General features: G+C 28.1%; 2 protein-coding genes and 4 non-coding genes across 6 annotated transcripts; 5 read left to right on the forward strand and 1 right to left on the reverse strand.

Moving 5' to 3' along the window:
* The first annotated feature begins 5,369 nt into the window (after nt 1–5,369).
* Nucleotides 5,370–5,465, forward strand: LOC114076239. The gene has a single exon (XR_003577112.1). It is a non-coding gene; the product is annotated as a small nucleolar RNA snoR1 (small nucleolar RNA).
* Nucleotides 5,466–5,530: 65 nt separating this feature from the next.
* On the forward strand, nt 5,531–5,670 carry LOC114076247. Its single transcript, XR_003577117.1, has one exon. It is a non-coding gene; the product is annotated as a small nucleolar RNA snoR77 (small nucleolar RNA).
* A 1,541-nt stretch (nt 5,671–7,211) lies between these two features.
* LOC114076240 lies at nt 7,212–7,309 on the forward strand. The gene has a single exon (XR_003577113.1). It is a non-coding gene; the product is annotated as a small nucleolar RNA snoR1 (small nucleolar RNA).
* A 65-nt stretch (nt 7,310–7,374) lies between these two features.
* Nucleotides 7,375–7,514, forward strand: LOC114076246. Its single transcript, XR_003577116.1, has one exon. It is a non-coding gene; the product is annotated as a small nucleolar RNA snoR77 (small nucleolar RNA).
* Nucleotides 7,515–8,643: 1,129 nt separating this feature from the next.
* LOC107009147 (cinnamoyl-CoA reductase-like SNL6) lies at nt 8,644–11,902 on the reverse strand. The gene is made up of 5 exons (XM_015208422.2): nt 11,625–11,902; nt 11,116–11,297; nt 10,049–10,234; nt 9,191–9,344; nt 8,644–9,109 (listed from the first exon to the last, which is right to left on the reverse strand). Exons 1-5 carry the CDS (start codon nt 11,887–11,889, stop codon nt 8,814–8,816), a joined length of 1,083 nt encoding a protein of 360 aa, XP_015063908.1. The 5' UTR covers nt 11,890–11,902; the 3' UTR covers nt 8,644–8,813.
* Nucleotides 11,903–21,465: 9,563 nt separating this feature from the next.
* On the forward strand, nt 21,466–24,241 carry LOC107009408. Its single transcript, XM_015208741.2, has 8 exons — nt 21,466–21,605; nt 21,734–21,797; nt 22,919–22,966; nt 23,037–23,083; nt 23,410–23,476; nt 23,557–23,600; nt 23,708–23,765; nt 23,850–24,241. Exons 2-8 carry the CDS (start codon nt 21,753–21,755, stop codon nt 23,898–23,900), a joined length of 360 nt encoding a protein of 119 aa, XP_015064227.1. The 5' UTR covers nt 21,466–21,605; nt 21,734–21,752; the 3' UTR covers nt 23,901–24,241.
* Nucleotides 24,242–24,411: the final 170 nt, after the last annotated feature.

Here is a 24,411-nt window from a genome sequence, read left to right on the forward strand (position 1 = left end):
ATGTATCTCCACCAAATTTAAGAATACATATACATGATGAAGTGACAAACAAACTTGTAAACACCAAACAGATGTAAGCACCTGATTTGAATAAGTTCATTTTTACAGTGTTGTTGGTGGGGATAAAGAAAAGTAGTCACAATAATGAAAAAACAAAAGATAGCTTAGAAAGGGAATGTAAGAGAAGTGACAATATAGACAGAGACCCTTCAAGCAGAATCTAAGTTAGTGAAACTTGTTCTTCTTCCACTGGCATTGTCGTAAATTACATTCCCCTTTTATTTCATGTCTTTAATTTTTATCCAACATATATAATCTTCTTCTTTTTTTTTCTCTCTTCTTCTCTGCATTGAATTGTCAGTAGACAATACCATACTACTATAGTACTATCACTACTCCCATCACCTGTCACTTCCCTTATAATTTCTCAAATGTTATTAGCAATGATCGATGTTCAGCTAACATGTACACTCGACTATTTACTAGATACTTGTTATTTTTCACAAACATAAGTTTTGAGTAAGGATGTGAGCGATAATAACCTAAATTACATATGTTTTAGATAAAAATCATTATTTGATATGTATTTATTTACGAAAAAAAAGTTGATATATTGAAATAAAATACAATGATTATTATGTACAATTACATACATATCGAACTTTTAAAATTTTATATTCTTTATAAGAGATCTTCGTTTTCTCTTATAAATAATGTTAAATTTTATCTTCTTTATAAGAGATCTTCGTTTCTTCTTATAAATGATCTTAATTCTTATGTGTAAGCAAATTATGAAAGGGAAAAAGATTCAATTTCCTCCATAAAGTATATACTAAGTACTTAATAGTATATATTACTACCGCTAAAATTTAATCAAAATAAATATAGACTAGACTAAGTAGTTACTATTAGCTAATTATTCAAAGTCCTTCCAGAAACATACGTGGGAGAAGGTCATGATGATAACAAAGCGTGTTTGTCTCTACTGGGGGAGTTTCGGGAATTAAAACGATAGGATTCAGTAGCTTTAATTTATGAGTTTGTTTTTTATATGTAAGTTAGCTAAATTCTTAAATTGAAAATTAATAAGTATAAAATTAAAATTTTAAATCCATAAACTTCAAATCGCGTTTATCTCCAATGTTATTACTGATATCTCTGTTGTACGACTCCATCTCCATGTCCTAACCACAGTAATTTTAGATGGAGGAATAACATTTTTTTTCTTTGTTTCTTTCTATATCGTACGTAGGTAGGCATCGAGTAAAAGTGTTTCTTTAAATTTTGAAACAAGTTCTCAAGTTTAATTTATATATTTGTATAATAGGTGCCTTAATTAGTTGAGATTTTCTTTCGAAATAACAAATATAATAGACATAACTAATAAGGTTTCATAGCTATGTTTTTTAATCGAACTTTATATATAGACATAGTTTTGTTTGTTATGGAGGTTGCGGTTTGTATATTTCGATTGTGAATATAAAAATATGATAAATATATATTTAAGAATTTTTCAGAACTCTATTTGTATATTTCGCTTGCCTATTTTTTGTATACAAATACCTAAGCATGTATAAAGTTCTGAATTTATATAATCAGAAATCGAATTATACAAATTTTGAATTTATACACATCAGATAAATCGCAAGAATTGAAAAAACCATAGTCACTAATTACAACTTTGTTAAACTATAGCTATAATACCTAAATATTTACCGTATCCGTAATTTTTCTTAGTAGTTTGTATGAGTGATTAATTAGGTCAAGATCCTCACCTAATATCACTAAATTAAATAGTATGATCACGAGGTGAGATCAGTGAATCGACATAATTAAAATACAAGAATTCTACTCCCAATGTGTAGTGTAGAGATTCCACATGTGATGTTTCCCAGATCCGACTATTTCTTAAAAAAATATATTCTTAATATTCAACATGGATCCTAAAGTTCATAAATTTCTTACTTAAGTCATATATATGTATATACAACAATATTTTCAGTATATATAATATATTCTCATCCAATATTTTCATCTAAGTCATATATATTTATAGATAATTTTTAAAAAGTAAAAATATATCATCAATAAACCATAATTAAGTGCTAAAATCTACTTGTATTCCATCATTATATTGACGTGATATAAATCGTATATGAAAAAAAATTACTATTTATTTTGATGCAAAGGCAAAAATACTAATGATTTTTTTCTATCTATTCAAATTCCAAGTTATAGTAGTAAAAAAAGTTACTTAAACTCAACATCTATATTGAGAAGATATCTACTAAAATTAATTAAGGTACAAATAAATTGATTTGCTCAGACACCACATTAATTATATATACTTTAAATAGATATAAGCAATTAATTTTGCAAGTCCAGTTAAGTATTTGACTGTCAGTACAAAGATATAAAACGAATATTGAAGAAATCAAAATTATTAAAGTTACTACGAACTTTAGATTAACTTTCACGTGAAATTGCTATTATTTGACTGTTAAAAAGCTGTACACTCAACAAATGTAGTATTAAAAACAAATTTTAAGGGTTTAACTTATATTTCATATTTTTCAAAAGCTATTCTACTAAATATAGAAATTTTTGTCGAAGCATATGAAAGATATTAATTAAAGAAGAAATACAGTTGCTTTTCCTCTTTCAATGATGTAATTGGTTTATTTATGTAGTAAAAAAAGCAAATGGGGTTTTATAAAGGGCCAGGTGCTTTTCAAAATCAGAATTTTTTAAAAAAAAAATTACACAAAAAAGGCTACAAGTCAAGAAGATAATAAGTTGATGGATTGCACGATATATAGTTGTTAACAAATACTTAATAGTTGCAAAATAATAATCTTTTATAAAGCAAAATTGTATGGTCATTTGTGGATATGTGATGGCCAACTTATATATAAAAATAAGGAAATTAAAATAGCTATCACGCCTTAAATATCTTCATTCTTAGTGATTCAAAATCTATAACCTTAAAGGTTGGAAGTGAAAAATGCTTCTTATTCAAATAATTTTTTCTTGTCGATTTTATTACGAATCAAATTTCACCTAGTTGAAAAAAAAATTAAAAAATTACAATATTACAATCGTATATTTACTCACCACACAATTAATCTCAGCAAATAAGATACATATCATTCCCTTTATCTATATATTCCGGGTAAATAGTATAATTTATGTGACACAATGTTAATAGAGTGCTGACGAAGTTTAAATTTGAATCATGTGTTTAAAATAAGTGTTAAGACATTTTGCACGACTACGAATCATCTCAATAACACAAAATCCGAATATTAAATTTAAATTATTAGTGAACTTAAGAATATGTCTTTTTTTTTTGTTTTCTGAAACATAGTTAAAGAAAAAAGTGCGTCGCTAAATAAATTGGCAATTAGATAGTTGGAGATTTGGAGTACTAAATTTGTTAATGGAATAAATATACTTTTTTCAAGTTAATTCTTACAACTGGAGACTTACATTGGAATCATTTTCCTCCCACCAGCATCATATAATATTTTTCCATTTTGATGAAAAATCCAAACACATGAATACATTGATAAAACCATGGTCCATGCATATGAAAAATGGGAAAGAAGACAAATAAACAGGAATTTGAATTTTAGAAAACATAAAATATTGAGTTTATAGGTTAATATAATTTTAAATATAAATAAAAAATCTAAGTTAAAATTACTGAAATCATAGGTAAAATTATTGGGAATGCTGCTACAAATATCTGAAATGGTAGTTTATGGAACTTGGTTACAAATAGTATAATATAGTATATATATGTCTCTATAGCATTGAAGTTTGAACAAATATTAAAGTCCCAGTTTATTAAATGTAGAATACAGCTAAGCATCTTTCTGATAGTTATAATATAGCACTATAATATCTGCTTATTTGCAGGGTTTTGTTATAATATATTAGACCATTCCTCACCCCAAGAACTTGGCTTCTTTCTCTTTTAACCAAAATGAGAAAATGAGCAATAGACTTTCGTGATGTAGTGATTGAGTTGTTTTTTTTTATCTAATTAAATGTTTTGAATTTGAATTCGTAGAAAAATGATTGACAGAGAGAGCTTCTTTCCAAATAGAACTCTCTGCAATACGAATTCAAATTAATCAGACTTTAATATAAATATCTAACACTAAATAAGAAATGTCAGTTCAAAAATTGATGGTCACCCAAATCGCCAAAATCTTATGGATTTGATACAATATAATTTTGTATTTGAATAATTCTTAGGTTGCACAACATAACTTTTTCTTAGTTGGGCGTGTCATATCCAAGCTGAGCTAATTTTAGGCTAGTTAATTTAAGTCAACATATTTGAACTCAATTCAAATTTAGTCTAATTCGTTCATTTTTTTTTTTATTGAACTTCAATTAATTATGATACACGAGTTTAAATTTGGCCTACTGTACATAATTGTATTCACGTGAAATTGTATTGTCTTGAAATAACTTTAAACCTACGATCAAAGAAGTTAAGTCAAGTTTGAAGTAATTTCGAAGTGAGTAATCATGCAAAATAAAATTAAATAAGTGATTACCAATTAAATAATGGTTTATCGTGGGAGTCTTACAAAATGATCTACACTGGGATATTTTCGTAAGAATAACCCTAATTTGGCATGGTATTTAATTTTTCCATTCAATATTTTATATAATAAAAAATAATTAAAAAAGTAGCCTATCATTCAAAAAACAACATACGATAGAAATTTGTATTTTTGTATCACAATATAACATAACTTATGTCTTATAGGACAAGTTTTGTCGTTGATTTCTATTGAACTTAGCTCCTATAAAATTTATAAATAGAGATATAAGCTCAACATTAGAACGTTACGCACTTAAAATTCATATCTACGAATCATATCTTACACGATATAGTATAATTCCTAACGAACTTATGTCGATAGAAGCATTAATTTGAGTTCAGAATCCACAAAGTTATCTATTCCTAAGTTCTCTACTTTTCTGCTGGATAACACAAAAGTTGTGTAAACTTATATCTTTTGAATTAAATACTATACAACTTATATCCAACAAAAATACTTTATGCCAGATCTTATCACTAAACGAGCCACAAAATTAAAAGTTTAAACCCACCAATTTAAAGGAGCAATAAGTTTGGGCCCATAAGGAAAGAGTGAAATGAATTGGGCTTAAAGTGGCCTATTGGGCTGCACGGCCCATAAGGAAAGTGAAAACCCTAATGCTGTACTGGTTCTTGTATAAGTACCCTCTCCATCTTCTTCTTCATTGTGGGCAAATATTGCTGCATTTAGTTCTTCACTGCAACAACTAAGTTTCAAGTTTTTTTTTTCTTTCATTTATATTTTGTGGGCTTTGATGATGGTGCTTTTTTATTTCTGACACCTCTTGTATGAGAAGAGCCTTAAAAGCTCTTCGCTGAGCAAATTAAGCAAACTATCTGAGCCTTTTTTCGTATCCCCAATTCCCTTTTCCCTCTTTTCTATTTTGTGTATGTATTGAGTGGAAATTCAGGCAGCCCCCTTTTCTTCCTATCAAAGGATATGGAATGGGAGGTGTTAATCTGCTCGTAAATTAAAATTGCTTTTGCTCTTCAGATTTGCTGAGATTTTAACTAATCTCTGAAGCTGGTCTAGTAAGCTTTAGTACATTTTTTTTATCATTTAAAATCAATTTGACATTTTTCTAGATTTGTCGTTTAATTCAATAGACAACATAATTGTTTTTTTTTTGAATTTGGAAGATAACGACTCAGCCCCACTTCAAATATTTCTATCCTTTCTATATATCCCAACTTTTTTGTTTATTCAAACACTTGTTTGGCACTAGAAAGAAGTTACTACTAGTGCGAACAAGATTGCTGATAGCCCAGCAGCTATTGTCATTGTTGAAGTCTAAAAAATGGACCTAACAAAGTGCATTATTGAATTTCACTATAAAAATAAATTTGTTTATATCCATCATTTGAATATTCTTTTTTACCGTTAATAAAGCTCATGCTGCACATGATAATTATTAAAGTTGAAAGGTTGCCAGCTTGTTGTTAGGCGAAATCGTTAGTACGCCTCTAGGGCTAAACGTGTTTAGTGTTTTCCGTAGTTGTTTGAAGTAAGAATTTGTGTTAACTTAATTATTAGTCAATTGGCCTTTTTGGAAAGTCACTTGTAATTAAATTGGTATAATTATCAGTCTAGTAATTATTTTATCTAGTAATTATAATGATCTGTTTGATTGACATTTGCCACAACCTATTTACTTATTTAAATTTCATATACTAGATAAATAAGAAATTTTTTAAATGACTTTAAATTAAATATTTAAGATCTATATATTTTTAAAAATTTATTAATTGTTTACACATTTTCTTTAACTAATATTATAAAAAAAATAATTATTTTATATTTTTTGAATAAATAAATTTGAATTGAAGTATGGAATTTTTAAGAATATTTGCATGTTTGGTAAAAAGATTAATATATAAATAAGATGTCATAAATTATTAAATGTTTGACAAAAATATAATTTATCAAGTCTAATTAAAAAGTGATAGATTATACTTACTAAAACAAATGAACGCATAAATATAATTTATTTTACTTTTTTTTAAAAAAGGAAATATAAGTCTATAACCTTACTTAATAATAAATTTTATTCAGTATTCACTATTCAGTATGTAAAATAAATTTATATATGAGAACTAGATCTCGTTATGACATCTATGTATTGTAGACATTAAGCAGCAAAGCTTTGCATTTGACAATGTTTGAGGAATTAGTCCTCGAGTTTGATCTCATCGACCTAATATCTTTTCCCGTCTCTCTTGCTAATTGTTCAAGTTCCTCTTCACTCCTAACAACTTGATCAAAGCTAATGTATCTGTTGTATGATGTGTTCTTCATATCTTCAAACACCAATACATGTTCTACTGCTAATCTGTTAACGTCTACTGTCGCCAATACTCCGTTTCTAAACATTTCTTCCGCCCCTGAAAATGAATTGGGCTTATAGTGGCCTATTGGGCTGCAGGGCCCATAAGGAAAGTGAAAACCCTAATGCTGTACTGGTTCTTGTATAAGTACCCTCTCCATCTTCTTCTTCTTCATCTTCATTGTGAGCAAATATTGCTGCATTTCGTTCTTCACTGCAACAACTAAGTTTCTAGGTTTTTTTTTTTCTTTCATTTATATTTGGTGGGCTTTGATGATGGTGCTTTTTTATTTCTGACACCTCTTGTATGAGAAGAGCCTTCAAAAAGCTCTTCGCTGAGCAAATTAAGCAAACTATCTGAGCCTTTTGTCGTATCCCCAATTCCCTTTTCCCTCTTTTGTATTTTGTGTATGTATTGAGTGGAAATTCAGGCAGCCCCCTTTTCTTCCTATAAAAGGATATGGAATGGGAGGTGTTAATCTGCTCGTAAATTAAAATTGCTTTTGCTCTTCAGATTTGCTGAGATTTTAACTAATCTCTGAAGCTGGTCTAGTAAGCTTTAGTACATTTTTTTTTATCATTTAAAATCAATTTGACTTTTTTCTAGATTTTTGGTTTAATCCAATAGACAACATAATTGTTTTTTTTTGAATTTGGAAGATAACAACTCAACCCCACTTCAAATATTTCTATCCTTTCTATATATCCCAACCTTTTTGTTTATTCAAACACTTATTTGGCACTAAAAAAAGTTACTACTAGTGCGAACAACATTGCTGATAGCCCAGCAGATATTGTCATTGTTGAAGTCTAGAAAATGGACCTAACAAAAGTGCATTATTGAATTTCACTATAAAAGTAAATTTGTTTATATCCATCATTTGAATAATTGGAATCCTTTTTAATGATCTTTTATCGTTAGTACGCCAATAGAGCTAAAGTGTTTAGTGTTTTCCGTATTTGGTGAAGTAAGAATTTGTGTTAAATTAATTATTAGCCAATTGGCTTGTTTGTAAAATGGGTGTTTGGTAAAAAGATTAATATATAAATAAGATGTCTTAAATTTTTAAATGTTTAATAAAAATATAATCTATCAAGTCTACTTAAAAAGTGAGATTACAAATGAAATTGAAAATAAAACATATGTTATAAATTTAACATAATATGCTTGTATCAAATTTCTACCACACATGAATAAGATTTATTTTTATTTTTATTTTAAAAAAATATAAGTCTATAATCTTACTTAACAATAAATTATATTTTAAAAGTATTACTAAAACTATGCCAATGAGAAAATAAGCATAGCATAAAGAAATTGACAAAGCAAAAAAATTGTATAGAATCATGTAAAAGAAAGATGAGAATAAAAAGAAAATGATATATAATAATATAAAATAAAAATAAAAACTTATACTAATAGATGTAAAGAAATTTTTATAAGTAATCAGCTACCAATAATATTTTGATTGTGAATTGTAGAGTTCAATTATCCCTGTCAATACATGAATTACTTGCTGATCAATTAATTTCTTTATTCAATCAAACAGCACAGACAATATAATTACACCGATTACACAAAATCTAATTATGAAGGTATCTTTCGAAAGAGGCCCTTAGTATTCTCACGAAATTCAATAATTCATTATTGTTAAAGAATTTGAATTAATTTCTCTCAAAATAAAAGAAAGTAAACTATTATATAACAGCAGACACTTTTATTTTTATAATTTTGACATTACATGATTTTGACGAACATAAAGAGAATAAATCATACTTGGACTCTTAAGATGTTATACACAGAAGAAGAGGGGAAGAAGATTCGGTATTCACTATTCAAGTATGTAAAATGAATTTATTGATGAAAACTAGATCTCGTTATGACATCTATGTATTGTAGACATTAAGCAGCAAAGCTTTGCATTTGACAATTTGACAATGTTTGAGGAATTAGTCCTCGAGTTTGATCTCATCGACCTAATATCTATTCCCGTCTCTCTTGCTAATTTTTCAAGTTCCTCTTCACTCCTAACAACTTGATCAAAGCTAATGTATCTGTTGTATGATGTGTTCTTCATATCTTCAAACACCAATACATGTTCTACTGCTAATCTGTTAACGTCTACTGTTGCCAATACTCCGTTTCTAAACATTTCTTCAGCCCCTGAAAATCACATACTAAGGTGTATAAGCTGAAAGTACGGAAATATTACTAATTAATTATATTTACGTAATTGGTAATCACCTTTAAGATAGGCAATGGTAGGAGTTGGATTTCTGCTGATAAATTCAGGACCAGTCACTAGACCAGGACATATAGTAGCTAGTTTGAATCCACTCTCCCTAGCGATGTTACACGCTACTCTTTCTGCCTTTAGCTTACCCAGAGCATACCATAGCTGCAAATTTTTGTTCAAGTATAACATTATTTAATATCCAGAAAAGTTTTAAACGTGTTATTGTTTTCCTTTAGTTAGTAAGAAAATAGACTTCATTGAAATAACAGCACTAAGTTAGTGCTAATTATGTACATTAAAATAAAGGAAGGAAATCCCTTTTTGTCTTGCAACTTGCAAGAAGCTGATAAGGTCTATTATAAGCTTTTAATGGATTGTTAATTTTCAGTCTAGTGGAGAATTAGTGGTTGCTTCGTAGTTATCTTAACATTTTAAAGTTCAATGGACTAACCCATGTAGAAATGATAATAATATATTTACTTGAAAAAGAATTAGAGCTATCTTTACAATGATTACTGATTGGCAAAGTTATAACTTGTTTTAATCATGAACTGTATTTTTTCAATGGGCTGCTACAATTTTTTCTTTTTCAAATTAGTATTTTGTATTTGTAATCCATTGCCGCTATCAATAAGAGCTCACGTTAGGTCAGCTCACTAAATGTATGATATTCTATTACCACTCCCTATCTAAAGTTTTTCTACTACTCAAATTTGAAACATTTGATTAAGGAGAGATGAATATCAATCATCTTATTAGGACCATACCCTACATTTGTCTTATTTTTAAGCATGTGTGAAATTGAAGTCTTTTTGTGGGGTGGGAGTGGGGGTAGGTAGAGAATGCCAAATAAAATAACTTAATACCTTCTTGTGTGTGCAGAGAGACTCGTCACTCCAGCAATCATGATCAATTGTTGTTGAAGAGTTAATATCTTGCCATACACAGGCTACAAGAGAGGATGTGAGCACGCAATTTCTGACCGAAGGTGTTATTGCACATGCCTGACTCACATTCTTAGTTACCAACACTTCTACTTCAACCATTGATTTCTACATAAAAGAATAACAATCAAATCAAGACTTCGCCTCCAAAATAAACGCAAGGACCACATAACTAAGTAACAGAAACGCAAGTGCTTAACAAATGACTAAAATATCAGACAATGGTTCATTTTGTCTTGGTAGCATAGCTGATTAAAATCGCTACCAATAAAGTCAATAATTAATGAGACTTCTACACTATACTTAATAGGAAATTAGGAATGTTGGCCATATTTGACCAGAACTACTGGTGTTGGAATGGGCCACATATGAAATGGCTGACATTTTTTCTAGAAGAAGTAGTGTACATCGAAATTGACATGGACATGGTGCGAGTGTGGGACATAAAGCTTTCAATATAGCCTATAATGACGCACTCAGGCTCCGTCAATCATAAAAATCAGAATAATATATAAAAAATAAAAATCGATTTAAAATGGTAAAAAATAATAATTTCCTCAAAAGTTAAGTATTACTTTCGAATTACTTATACATCTAAGGTCAACATCTCTCTATTTTGTTTTGAATAAAGAATCTACTCAGTACTCACTCCTTATTACTAATACTATAACCTATACATCTCATTATGTTTATTATATTGCGTTAAAATATTATTCCAAACTAATAAATCCATGTCATGTGTATAAATAGTTTGGTGCGGGATAGTATTTACCTTTTGAGGGAATGGTAATTTTTCCTTCATTAGAGTTAATGGAAGAAAAGATTTGCAATGTGCGCTGAAATTTAGCAGTGTGATTGAAATTGTGATCTCTTCTCTAACAAACTGTACCGAACTCTTCTACTCAATTTTGATTGTTACAATTAAAATAAAATCATAAGAAATGCGTTTCCCTGTTTTCTGGTGTCATAAACTGTGTGGGAAGACTTACTGAATATCCAGATAGGCCAGCAGGGTCCACGAAGGCAGCAGTGTGGAAGACACCACGACAACCACTGAATGCCTGCGATAGGCTTTCGATATCATTCAGCCTCGCCATTACTGCCTCTAGAGTGTTCATCGACTGTCTCATTTCTCCAGAAATTTCCATCTCTCTTAGCTTTTCCAGATCCTCTGCACTTATAGCATATTAGGAATTATGTTGATTTGAGTTTAAACAGAGTAGGCGAAGTCACCAATGGATGAACTTATTATATAGCATTCCAAAACACGAAATCAAACCACCATACGAATTGTAAAAACCAAAACCAAATCAGATCAAATCAGTAAGAAAATGGAAATTAAAACCGGAAATCATCCGGTTCCATTAAAAACCATACGAATTGTGACAAGCGTTGATGGCTGAAGCACACCAGAAATCGATTGCCAAATACACACTATCTTTGCTTTTCTCCGGTAATTTAGAAGGACTAAAAATACTTATAAGAGAAGAAATGTCACCTTGTTTTTCCACGATGACTCGTACAGAGTAGCCACGGAGTAAGAGTTGATTGACGATGGCGATACCAAGGAAGGATACGCCACTGGTGACGCACACCTTCTTCTCTTCAAGCTCACGGTTGTGTCGATTTGTAGCAGGCAATTGCCCTGGGTTTTGGATTTCATCGCCGGCCTTTGTCCGGTGCACCGCCGCGTTAGATAGCAGCATCCGGCGAAACTCCTCGATCTCAATCCTCTTGCTCTCATCGGGGCACACAATTCCCATGGTTGTAATTTGTATCTTTAGCTTAGCTTAAGATATTAACCTAGTATATATATTCTCCTGGTTTTGGGTAGACTATTAGAATTTTAAATTTAGACTATGAACATTAATTTTATTAGATTATTATTAGATTTGAAATTGAATCATAAATTAACTTCTGAGTTCTTATATATATATTTGTAGTTTTCACTATTTTATAATTTGGTAAAAGTTTAAAAATTTAATAATTTTAAATTAAAAATATATTAAATATTCATTATGAGCGGGTCTATTTTCTTTTCTTTTTCTGGCTTTAGGCTGTATTGTCATGCATAAAGCACCTTTAACAATGTTTGACACAAAGGTTTGCTTTTAAGTCAGCCAATTTTATTGTTACAACTTCAGATTTTATTATTATTATTATTATTATTATTATTATTATTATTATTTATTTATTATTATTATTATTATTATTATTATTTATTTTATTTTATTTTTATTATTATTATTATATTATTTTTATTATTATTATTATTATTATTATCATCATCATCATCATTATTATTATTATTACTATTTTATTATTATTATTATTATTATTATTATTATTTATAAAAACTTGTAATGATAAAGAAATATGTGAATGATAGGAAATATTATTACTTATGGATGTAAAATATAAATTAGTTTTGTTTTAGTTTTTTTAAGTATAAAAATCTTAAATTAATCAACTTTTTATCATGTTAACAGTTTTATGGGTATTTCAGACATTTTGATTAAAAAAGTGTTTACCAGCACTTATTTGTCAAACACATTAACAATTTTTTTTCAACTAACGCACTTCTATTCAAATACATAACTACTTATTTCAAAATATGTTTCAGCACTTTAAAAGTACTTTTTAAAAGTTATTTTTTAAACCCATCCAAACGAGCTCTTAGTATAAATATCATGTAAATAAGAACGGACAGAGGGTAGCAATTTGTTTCATATCTTGTCCCCACGCATATATTTACGACGTATTGATACAAAGAAGCACAAAAATAAATAAGCTCCATGTGTCTCTATCCACCCAATCAACGTTTCTCTATTCTATTTTCTATTACTTTTCTTTTTAGTTCATTTCAACTAGGAATTTGAGTTTTTTGCCCCCCCCCCCCCAAATAAATACCAAATATCATCTACTTTCACTATTTCATATTAATTGAACTTATGATGCATTGCACGTCTATTAAAATAAATATTTAATTATATAATTTAAATGAAAATTTTCATTATTCTTTGTAGAATTATAAATATAAATAACTTTGTAAGTGATATAATTAATTTTCTTGAAAATATTAAACTTTATTTAAAGAAACGACATATATAAATATATTTTAGACATTTATATTGATCCTTAAAAGGAAAATTACGCGGTTAAGCAAACTTATAATACTTAATCACTCATCATAGCTATAGTTTGCTATAATTATCACTCACGACTAACATTATACATTAATTGTGTGGACTGACTTCGAGTTTGTATAATTAGTCATATTTGTATATGTATAATTCGCATTAATATACAAATGCATATGTATAATATACAATTATTTAATCAATATACATATACAATTCACCTCTCTCCTACTCTCCTCCCTATCTCGCTCGCCTCTCTCCTCCCTCCCTTAATCTCGCTCGCCTCTCTCCTCTCTCTGCCAATCTAGCTTGCTTTTATGCAAATGCATATGTATAATATACAATTATCTAACCAATATACATATATACTTCACCTCTCTCCCACTCTATGCCCTCTCTCACTCATCTCTCGCCCAACATCGCTCGCCTCTCTCTTCCCTCTCCCAATCTGCTCGCCTCTCTCCACTCTCTCCCAATCTCGCTCTCCATATATATAAATACATATGTATAATTTATAATTATCTAACCAATATACATATACACTTCAGCTCTCTCTCAATTTTTCCCCCTCTCACGTCTCTCTCCCAGTCTCGCTCCCCTCTCTCATCCCTATTTTACATGTAGTTACGAATTGTAATTAACAAATTATTGCTATGAAGAGTAATTAGGCTATTTTTTAGTGGTTATAACTTATATGTGAAAGTTCCTCAAATACTCAATTATTTTAAATTATGAAAAACTCACGATTTTCAACTAATAATATGAAATAAAGAGAGTAAAAGTTTAAAACAATAAATTAACAGACTAGAAAAGTTGTTTAGGGCGATAAACAGCGAGGGCTTTACATTGCTAGAATGACGTAGAAGTAGTGCTTATGTATCATGGGTGTATCTAGGGTATATATATATATATATATATATTAAAAATATTTACTTTTTAAGAAAATATTAAAATATACGTTTTATATTTTCATTATTTTTTAGTGTAAAATTTGATGCAATAAATTAAAATTGACTAAAAAATTATAATATTTACACTAAATTTTGATTAAAATATAATATTTGAATTGAAGTTGTCATGTCTTAGCATTATATTTTTGTGAGAACTTTCACATAATGTGTGGCAAAATTTTCATTTGTAAGGCAATTTTCCATAATATGTCCAAATTATTTTTGAAAAACATTTTATAAGAAGAAACAATTAAGGTTTCTAATTTATATACGTATAATGACACCTCAACAACCAGGTGGTTGATAATTGCATTCATTCACAAATAGAATGGTAGATGTTCGTTTGCTCGGAGATCTATACCGAACGGAACAATATGCATTTTTCTTACCTTATGGAATTATTGTTTTTATTAAATATATAAAAAAAAATTTAAATATTTTATAAATAATATTATTAATAAAAAATAGGCAAAAAGTTAAAAAAGGAAAAAAAATGCACCAATTTTACAAATATAAAGGACTACTAAAAGTTTCACATGAAAATTCGATGATAACTTTAAATTTTAATTAGCTCAAAGATAATTGACTACTTTGAGCTTTTCTCCTCTGTCCAAAAAGTAATAAGATTAGTGAACTAAAGCACAATTAAAAAAATAATTTATATAGTTATATCAAATGAATAAATAAATATATCTTTATTTTTTATTTATATGATATTTTTATCACATAATTAATTGACTCAGGATAATCACCGGATAAGATTTTTCGTGTATAAATTAATAATGGCTTGGATAGTTCTTTTTTAATTATTAATTTTTAAATAGTTGGACTATATATTATTTTATAAAATTAATTTATAAATTATGATATTATTCTTATTATATCATTAATAGGCTAGTTAATTATTTTTGAAATATAACCTTTGATCAATCTAAAAAAATTAATAAGTAATTAGTGTTCATTAAAGTACTTCATATATTGATTAATTACTCTCTTCATTCGCTATTCTATACAATCTGATTTTGAAAATAAACTTAAAAATTTAAATAGTCACTCAAATGCATTTTGATTCTTGAAATCTAGCATATTTTATTAATTTATTAAAAAGTTTGACTAAAAATCTAAAAAAATAATATATAAAAAGAGAATCGAGGGAGAAAGGACAATTTATTTATCCACTTCTTTTCTTTTTTTTATTTATTTATTTTGACAGATCAAAAAAATATATTTTTTTTACCTATTATATCTTTTTAATTATTTTTTAAAAAATAAAACTTTTTGAAAATCTTAAATTTTGAAAAGATCAACTTCATAGACAATATGGATAAAATGAGAAATTTACTATTCACTCAGTTAGGTATTGTTTGTCATAATTTCTATTTTTAAAGTCAAACTATAAAAATTTTGACTAACATTTTAAGATGCATTTTTTTATCATATCAATATGCAAAAAATTGTAAATTATAGTACTTTTCATATAGTTTTAGAATATCTAATTTTTTATTTAAAATATCAAATTAATGTAATCTAATTTACCTTTGAAAATTAGTCAAATTGACTTTTGATAAGCACAATATGATAAATATTTTCGGACGAAGAGAGTACTAAGAAGTCACATCGATAGAGCAATAATAAATTAATCTCTCCATATTTAGACTTGGATAAATCTTTCTTTAAGAACTTATTTTTAATGTTAAATTAAACTCGTGTGTCATATCATCATGTAATATATTAAATTAATATTTATTTGTTTAATATATAAATCAATTCATAAATTGATAATAGTTTAAAAATAAACAAGTAATTAGAAACGAAACAGCGTAAAAGGTAGCTTTTGAATTGCTCACAATCTTTGATTGTTTTGTCTCTTTATAATTACCACTTTGAATGGTGGGCGAACGTGATGATTGTTAGCTGACGGCAATTAGTCATGTGGGGGGTTTCTTGTTGCTTCGTTATGTGTCATTTTCATGTTTTCTGTAGAGGTTAACGTGGCCTCAAATGCTCCTCATTTTTACTTTATTCAAAATGTGTACAAGAAGAGCTTAGAGATTTACAAATTAATATGTTTTGTGACCAAAAAAAAAATATCTAAAGAGGAAATATAAAGAAGATGATGTGATATCTCTTTGTCATTTCAATAAATATTTTGTTTATTAATTTAAATATTTATTTATATTTACTATGTCATTATGTCTAATAAGTTATAAGAAATCTTCATTTATTTATGTTTTTCATTTAAATAACATGTCTTTTTAATTTCTTTTTAATTATTGTTATGGTTCACCCAATTTATAAACAACAATGATCTATAGAGATATTTAATGTTCATTTTCATTTTTTTCTCTTTATTAGTATAGTTTTCTAATCGTTTTAACATAAAATTTTCTTCATCTCTTTTAATTTTCATGTACTTAATAATATCATGATATGGTCTTTACTTTGATGAATAGATTCTTAAAGATTCATCATAGACATGCCCACATTAGTTTGGTACAAGTTCATGAAAATGAAAAAGAAAGTTTAATTATCTTGGAAGATTTATCAAAGAAATGACCATATTAGTATAAAAGTTCGAATGATTTTTAAATATTTTAAAAATTCATTAATATATTATTTTGATTTCAATTAATATTATTCTATCCTTTTTTATTTTATTTTAATCAATATATAAGTTTTCTTTTATTCAACAAAAATTAAACTATTAAACTCTATACTAACCAACATATTAGAAAGTTCAATTAAAACTTTTTGTTAATTAACTTTGTTCTTCTTACTATCATCATTATTACTATTATGTGAATGAATGAAGAAAAAATTATCACGTTGTTGTTTTGTGTGATTTGTTTCTCAATTCCTAATTAATGTTCTAAATTTTTGTTATTATTGAAAAATATAATTTTGTTTATGATACATTTTTCACAGCTATTAAATATTGTTATCCCTTAAAAATATATGATTTGATCTATCTTATTAGAAATCAATCACAAAATAAATAAACTATCTTTTGATACTTTTAAAACTTTTAATTAACAAAAAAATTATTTAATGAAAAGAATGAAGAAAAAATTCTCATTTATGTGTACATGTATGTGAAAAGTTATTTCATAATTATAATAAATGTGCATTTCTGATTAATATGTATTTAACTTGTAATTATTTTTTTTAAAAAAAATATCTATCTTATTCTTCGGAATAAAGAAAGAGTTATCTTTCTAGCTAGCTCAATCAGTGCGCTGGAGTTCCGTTCTTTCAATCTGTTTTTACTTACCTTTCTGTCAATGAAAGAAATGAGGAGAAAAGAAATTGTACTAAAAGGAAATTCTCTCTAGCCCTTCAATGATGGATTTGTCTTCAAAAAACCCCCGACCTCGGTAGAAAACAAATGGCAGCGTAAAGTTGATGAGCAGGGAAGATGTCTTTTTTCTAGTTGGCCAAGCGGCCCCGTCTTCCATAGCAGTATACGGCCCCCTGATAGGACTGCGACCTAACTATGACCCAAATAAAAAACATCTCCTGGATAAGCTTCACGACCGGGCGGTCTTCGTAATAGAAGAGACATTTGGCGATAGTTTCCCGTGCGATGGCCCAGGACGAGGCGGTACTTGTGATATTTCGGCATGGGACGCGTTTTATCCAAAAACATAATTTCAATTTTCTATTCAATTCAAAATTCAAATTGAAGTATGATACTTTTTTGATATCTGATAATTCTATATCGGGAACATATATAAATAATATATATTCGTCTAACAATTTAGTGATGACTAAAATAATAATTAGATTAATGTTATAAAGAATTTCCACTCATCTACATGTGTGTATTTGTTTGTCAATTTTTAATTAATATTTTTAAATTTTCTCATTGTTGAAATAAATTGTATAGTCTATCATATTAGCAATCAATCACAAGATAAATAAATAAATCATTCTTTTGTATTTTTAAATTTTTGATTAATAAATAAATTATTTTTATTAAAAGAGTGAAGAAAAAAATTCTTATTTAGGTGTACATATTTAATAAAAAAGTATTTTATAGTTATATTATAACAAATTGTGCATTTGTGATTATTATGTATTTAATTTGTAATATTTAAATAAAAATTATTTTTCTTAATTTTTCGAGTCAATTCTCCAAATGATCAACCAAGTTAAGGGAATTGCCTTAAAATATCATTTATGTTTCATTTAAGACCAAAATATCACCCAACTATTATTATTTTCCTTCAAATATACTTGACAATTCAAAAGCATCACTCTCTCCTAGTTGGTATGATATGTCATTAAAATCTTTTTTTAATAATAGACTAATTTAATTCATTAAACTCATTTAACTAAAATAATGATCATGTTGTTTTTAATTTTTTAAATTAATTTATCAAGAATAAATTTTCATACTTAAAATCTTTTTTCATGATTAAACTTTTAATTTTTTTATATTATGCAGAGTGCGTTTTTAAAACATACTATAATCTCATCAATTTTAAATACTAATAAACTCATACATTAAAAAAATATTGATATACAAATCACTCATGAACGCTAATTTATTTCAATTAATCATAAATTGTATAATAAATCAATAATATTAAAGATCGATTAATTATTAAAAAATAATTATTTGGGTGCTTTGAAATCCATTTATACTTACAATATCTTTTTTTAAAAGAAAATAGTAAGTGAATAATATTTATAGAAAATAAAATATTTGATCTTTATTTATTAGTATATTAATCTCATATAATATGTATACTATCGAATTAAATTAGTAAATTCAAGAAATTATTAGTTTATTTATTGATGTTTAATTGTATAAAAAGTTATAATATAATATAATATAATATAGAATAAAAGAATAAAAATAAAATTAAAAAAAGTTAAATAATAATTTTCTTTTTTTTACCAATTTTTTTGTCAACCTTACAAATTTATCTAAATACTTTTATTAAAAGAATTGTTTAGAATTTTCAAATAATTTATGTTAGGAATTTTATAATTATCATGTAATAATTGCACAGAGAGCCTTTTTAATTGAATTTTGTTTGGTAACAATATATAAAGTTACTAGACTTTTTAAATTTTTTTTTTTATAATCTTCATAAATTTTCATGTAATTATATATTTATTTTGTAGAGACATAAGTTTGATGAATTAAATAAGTCTATTATTTTTTTAAAATGATTATTTAATGACAGGGCATATCAACTAGAATTTAATGAGACTTTTGAGGTATTTAGTATTTCTAATGGATAAAAAATATAATATTATTCACTTTCTTCTTTTTTTTTATTTTCAAAAAAAATAATATCGCAAGCATAAATTGCAAAATATACAATTTGTTAATTGACCTTTGATATTATTGATTTATTATACAACTTGTGATTAATTGATGTAAATTAGCGTTAATGAGTGATTTGTATATAAATATTTTTTTTGAATGTATGTGTTTATAAGTATTCAAAATTAATAAAATTATATTACATTTTAAAATTGTATTCTTCATAACATAAAAAAAAGTTTAATTTTGATAAAAGATTTTAAGTATGGAAATTTATTCTTAATAGATTAAAAATAAAGTAAAAATAATACGATCATTATTTTAGTTAAATAGGTTCAATGAATTAAATTAATCTATTATTTAAAAAAAGACTTTAATGACATGTCATGCCAACTACAAGAGAGTGATGATTTTAAAGTACCAAGTATTTTCGAAGGAAAATAGTGATAGTTGAGTGATATTTTGATCCTAAATAAAACATAAATGATATTTTAAGATAATTCTCTTAACTTGGGTGACTATTTAGAAAATTGACTCTAATTTTTCGTATTATTAGAAAGAGTTATCTTTTGAATAGTTATTATTATAGATTAACTTTTTTAGCGGCGACTATAATAATAATTAGATTAGTGCTATCAAACTTTGTCGCTCCTCTACAAGTGTCAGGACAAACACTAATCCAACTTTAGTATTACTTTTCTACAATTTTTCACTTTAAGAAATCTAATATTTTATCACTTTATGATAATTTTTATATAATCAAGTAGATAAATAACAAATCAATTTACAAATGATATTATGACTTTTTATAAATATACATTTTATTTTGGAGCTCGGAGTCAAAAGGTAAAAGAATTTGTCAAAAATTCCAAAAGGGCATATCATTTTTTTTAAAAATCAAAACGGTAAAATCGCTCACGATGTAGCGATTTGGCCGTCTGAAAAAGCAAATCGCTGCAATAGCAGCGATTTCTTAAATTTGCTTTAAAAAAAATAAATTAAACAAATCGCTCCACATGGAGCGATTTTCAAAATAAAAAAAATATTTTTTTGTATAAGTCGCTGCTTCTGCACCGACTTCCTGTAAATTTTTTATTTTTTTTGCTTTATTTTAAAAGAAAAAATTGAATAATTTTTTTAATTATTTTTTAAAATCATTGGCAGCGATTTTTAATTAATTTTTTTTTAAAAAAATCAAATCGCTGTAAAGGCAGCGATTTACACTTAATTTTTTTTTTTTTGAAATTTTGATTAAATTGCTGCAAAAAAATTAGCCGATTAAATTAAGTTTTTTTAGAAAATAAAAATTTAAGTGTAAAGCAAAAAAATAAAAAAATTAAGTGTAAAGCAAAAAAATAAAAAATTAATGGAAGTCGCTGCAGAAGCAGCGACTTATACAATTTTTTTCTTTTTGAAAATCGCTCCATGTGGAGCGATTTGTTTAATAATTTTTTTAAGCAAATTTAAGAAATCGTTGCTATTGCAGCGATTTGCTTTTTCAGACTGTCAAAGTCGCTACATCGTGAGCGATTTTACCGTTTTGATTTTTTAAAAAAATTGATAATGCCCTTTTGAAATTTTGGACAATTTTTTTTACCATTTTGACTCCGAACTCTTTTATTTTTTATTATGTGTTTCAATTCGTTTATTTTCTATTGGAAAGTATAATTTTTGATGTGATGTAATGTTATATGATCAATGTTTATATTTTTATTAATAAATTGGGGGTGGGGAAAGGGGAAATGGCCAATGGGAGAAAAGATTACAATATTAGAACCAAATCCTCACCAAGAAAATACAAGAATTCCCTATAAACAAATGTTAGATTAGAGTCTAACGTACAATTTCTCAAAAAGAGTTGTATTTCCACAATTTTTAAAAATTTGAACAAAATTTAAATGGTAGCCTAAAAAGAGACAATTGTGTAAAACTAGCCGTGTCCCTCCATCCCCTCACCCAACTTGGGCCTATGCATCCTAAATGGGTCAATACTTTGGGCTTTCGGTACCCGGCCCATCAGTGTGACTCAGTACTTCTCCCTTCCCATCGCCATTGCTAGTCTTCAATAACACGCCAACCTCCATTTTTGCTTAAACCTCAACTTCTTCAAGGTATTTACATAAACCCTAATACGGAAAATGAAAAAATTAAAGGAAAAAGAAGATTTTACCTAGAAAAATTGGAAGTTTCTACTTTTAGGAATCTTTTTGTTAATACGAATTGTTTTTATTTTTGTAAGGGGAAGAAGAAAGGAAGCTATGGAAATCCCAGTCCAGCAGAAGAAGCTTTCACTCGATATTAAGGCATATCTCAACATTTTACCCTTTCTTTCACATTGAAATATTTCTATTTTTTTTTGTTATTAGCTCTGTTGCTTTTTGTGGAATACACGATTGTTTGAACTTTTCTGGTGTAATTTAGTTGTTTCAAAATGAATGTCAAGTCAAAATTTCTAAAGTAGGACTATATTATGGACATAGTTAATTGATTGATTGATGAGTATTTCTCCGCATTTGATGAAAAAGAATAGTGAAGCACAACCATGATTAAATTAAGAGGAAAAAAGAAACATTCTGCAAGGGTGATCGAGTTGGTTTAGCAGCTGATCTCCCAAATGATTGAAAACCCCCTCCATGCTTTCTAGGTTGAGCTAATCGCATATGTTTGCATAGTGCGGTTCTGTGATATTAGGTTTTAGGCCTAACTCACACCCCAAAAGCTAGCTCAAAGAGAGGAGGATTGTCCAAACCTTATAAGGAGTACACCCATCTCATTAACCACCGATGTGGGACTCACGTCCAGTGTTTAGCATCTGGTGCGTGGGCGATTTTGATTTTGGAGACCCCAACATCGGGTGAGACGGACCCTGCTCTGATACCATGTGAAATTAGGTCTTAGGCCTAGCTCACACCCCAAAAACTAGCTCAAAGGGAGGAGGATTGCCCAAGCCTTATAAGGAGTCCACCCATCTCATTAACCACCTATGTGGGACTTTTGTCATTCTTTAACAGGTTCAGCTATCATGTGTGGTTTGCTAGCTATTACACTAAAGTAGGGTTTAACTTGTGCGCACTTGAAGGGTAGTGACTGCAGGTTACTTATTAACAAAAATAAGAAGAAGAGGAAAAAGGAGAAAAAAGTAATGTAAAGGGATGTCGTGATGAGAAGTAACAAAGAAGGAGGACTTTGGAGTGAGAAACCTTAGACTTCACAATAGAAGTCTTCTTTGCAAATTAGCTATGGTGAATGAATGATGGGAAAGAGACTTTGCGGAAGAATGTCATTGTTAAAAATATGGTAGAGACGGGTTTTGTGAGCCCGAATCTTTAAGCTCTCCTTATAGAATTGCACGATAGAGGTATATTGCAAAATATTTCTCGTTTTTCTACTCTCTATTGAGCTAAATTTTCTTTTATGTATGCAGGGAATTGAAACAGATATAGTCATATGTGCCTATGATGACCATTTTATGGTAAGTGAGAAACACATGATTTGGCTTTTGCCACATATGAGCAATATTGAATCTTTGTTGTTATTTTAAGGTCATAGCGACTCAAATAGGAAGCATGGGTACGATATTGCAGGCCAGGTACGAATCATTTTTGTGAAGCTGTTCTTGCTTATATATTGGTGTTTTCAGATTTCTTTTGATGAGCATGCATTTGGTTTGTGCAGAAAATAAACTTCTACACTGAAGCCTGTAGATGCTATTTATGTGATCTATGTTATATGAAATCAATGAATCTATCTTTAAGTTGCTATTAAGCTATATTTGCTTTTGAGTTTTACTTGTTCTGTCTAGTTCTCTGAGCATGACTCGAGAGATCTTATAGCTTGTAGTTGAGTTGTTTTCATAATTGAATCTCCTCACTCAGTTGGAAAGAGTTTTTTCATATAACAGATCTTGCTGTGCAGGAAGGAGGAGGGGGTGTCGATCCATCCAACCTTTAGTGTTTCTGTATTACTGGGCAAACGTGATGAGGTAATTGACAATATACTGCAGTAATTTCATGTCGTTTTGTGTATACTTATAAACTTGATAAACTGCATTTTGCTCTGCAGCCCATGCTGGTTGCATGCGCTCGGCAGATTATTGAACACATAAGGTACTTGTGGGAACTGAAATTTATTAAGATTTCGACTCTCTGTGAGGGAAGATAGATGAATCTGATATTGATATTTCTCTACTAATCCAAACCTTGTTTATACGCAGTAATGCCGGATCTTCTAGGTCTTTGGTTTTATCTCTTGGACTACGCGACCATTCTCTGGTTAGTAACATGCAGATATTTTACTCTCTTTTGCACATAGAAGTGTTTCTTCCTTTTAATTCGTTGCATTATTTTTATATGCAGCCCACTTTGAAGGGTATCGTTTCGGCTGTCACTGAGAACTGCCTTTGGTGACCTAGGCTCTTGTCAATTTTGGATTGTTCATAGTTGTTATAGCCAGAAGAGAGAAACTTAATGATTGATTCAGTCCTGTGAAGTGTTAATTGCTCACTCCTCCTTCATGATGTTCTACTATCAGCAAGACTTCTCTAGACTGTAAAAAAAGTGTTTCTATTGGTGTCCTTATTGAAAAAGAGGGGGTTTATGACTCGCTCTAGAAATGCATTTACTGTGATGATTCGAGTGTTTTGGTGCAAATGGAGATTGCGATTTGTTCTCTCTTTTTCAAACAATTGTAACGAGGGTTATCTCCTTATCTTTTTATGGTTAAAAAGTTACTTTCATGTCAAAGAAAAGATGGAAGTTTTCAATTCTTTTGCGCCACAAGTTTTCCCAATCACTGGTTAGATTATCCAGTTTCACGCATAAACTTGTAGTAAATAGTCTTATTTGGCCATGATTTAGATATAATAATGAAGGGTTTGTCAAAGTGACTCATTATGACAACTTTAAGCATGAAGTATAA

The sequence above is a fragment of the Solanum pennellii genome, chromosome 2 (assembly GCF_001406875.1).
Source record: "Solanum pennellii chromosome 2, SPENNV200".
Lineage (NCBI taxonomy): Eukaryota > Viridiplantae > Streptophyta > Magnoliopsida > Solanales > Solanaceae > Solanum > Solanum pennellii.

Coding starts and splice junctions, on each gene's coding strand:
- LOC107009147 (XM_015208422.2), bottom strand. CDS start 11,889: ATGGGAATTGTGTGCCCCGATGAGAGCAAGAGGATTGAGATCGAGGAG. Junction 11,298..11,624: donor AGTCATCGTGGAAAAACAAG/GTGACATTTCTT, acceptor CTATAAGTGCAG/AGGATCTGGAAAAGCTAAGA. Junction 10,235..11,115: donor CTGGCCTATCTGGATATTCA/GTAAGTCTTCCC, acceptor TCTTTTATGTAG/AAATCAATGGTTGAAGTAGA.
- LOC107009408 (XM_015208741.2), top strand. CDS start 21,753: ATGGAAATCCCAGTCCAGCAGAAGAAGCTTTCACTCGATATTAAG. Junction 21,798..22,918: donor AGCTTTCACTCGATATTAAG/GCATATCTCAAC, acceptor TTATGTATGCAG/GGAATTGAAACAGATATAGT. Junction 23,601..23,707: donor CAGATTATTGAACACATAAG/GTACTTGTGGGA, acceptor GTTTATACGCAG/TAATGCCGGATCTTCTAGGT.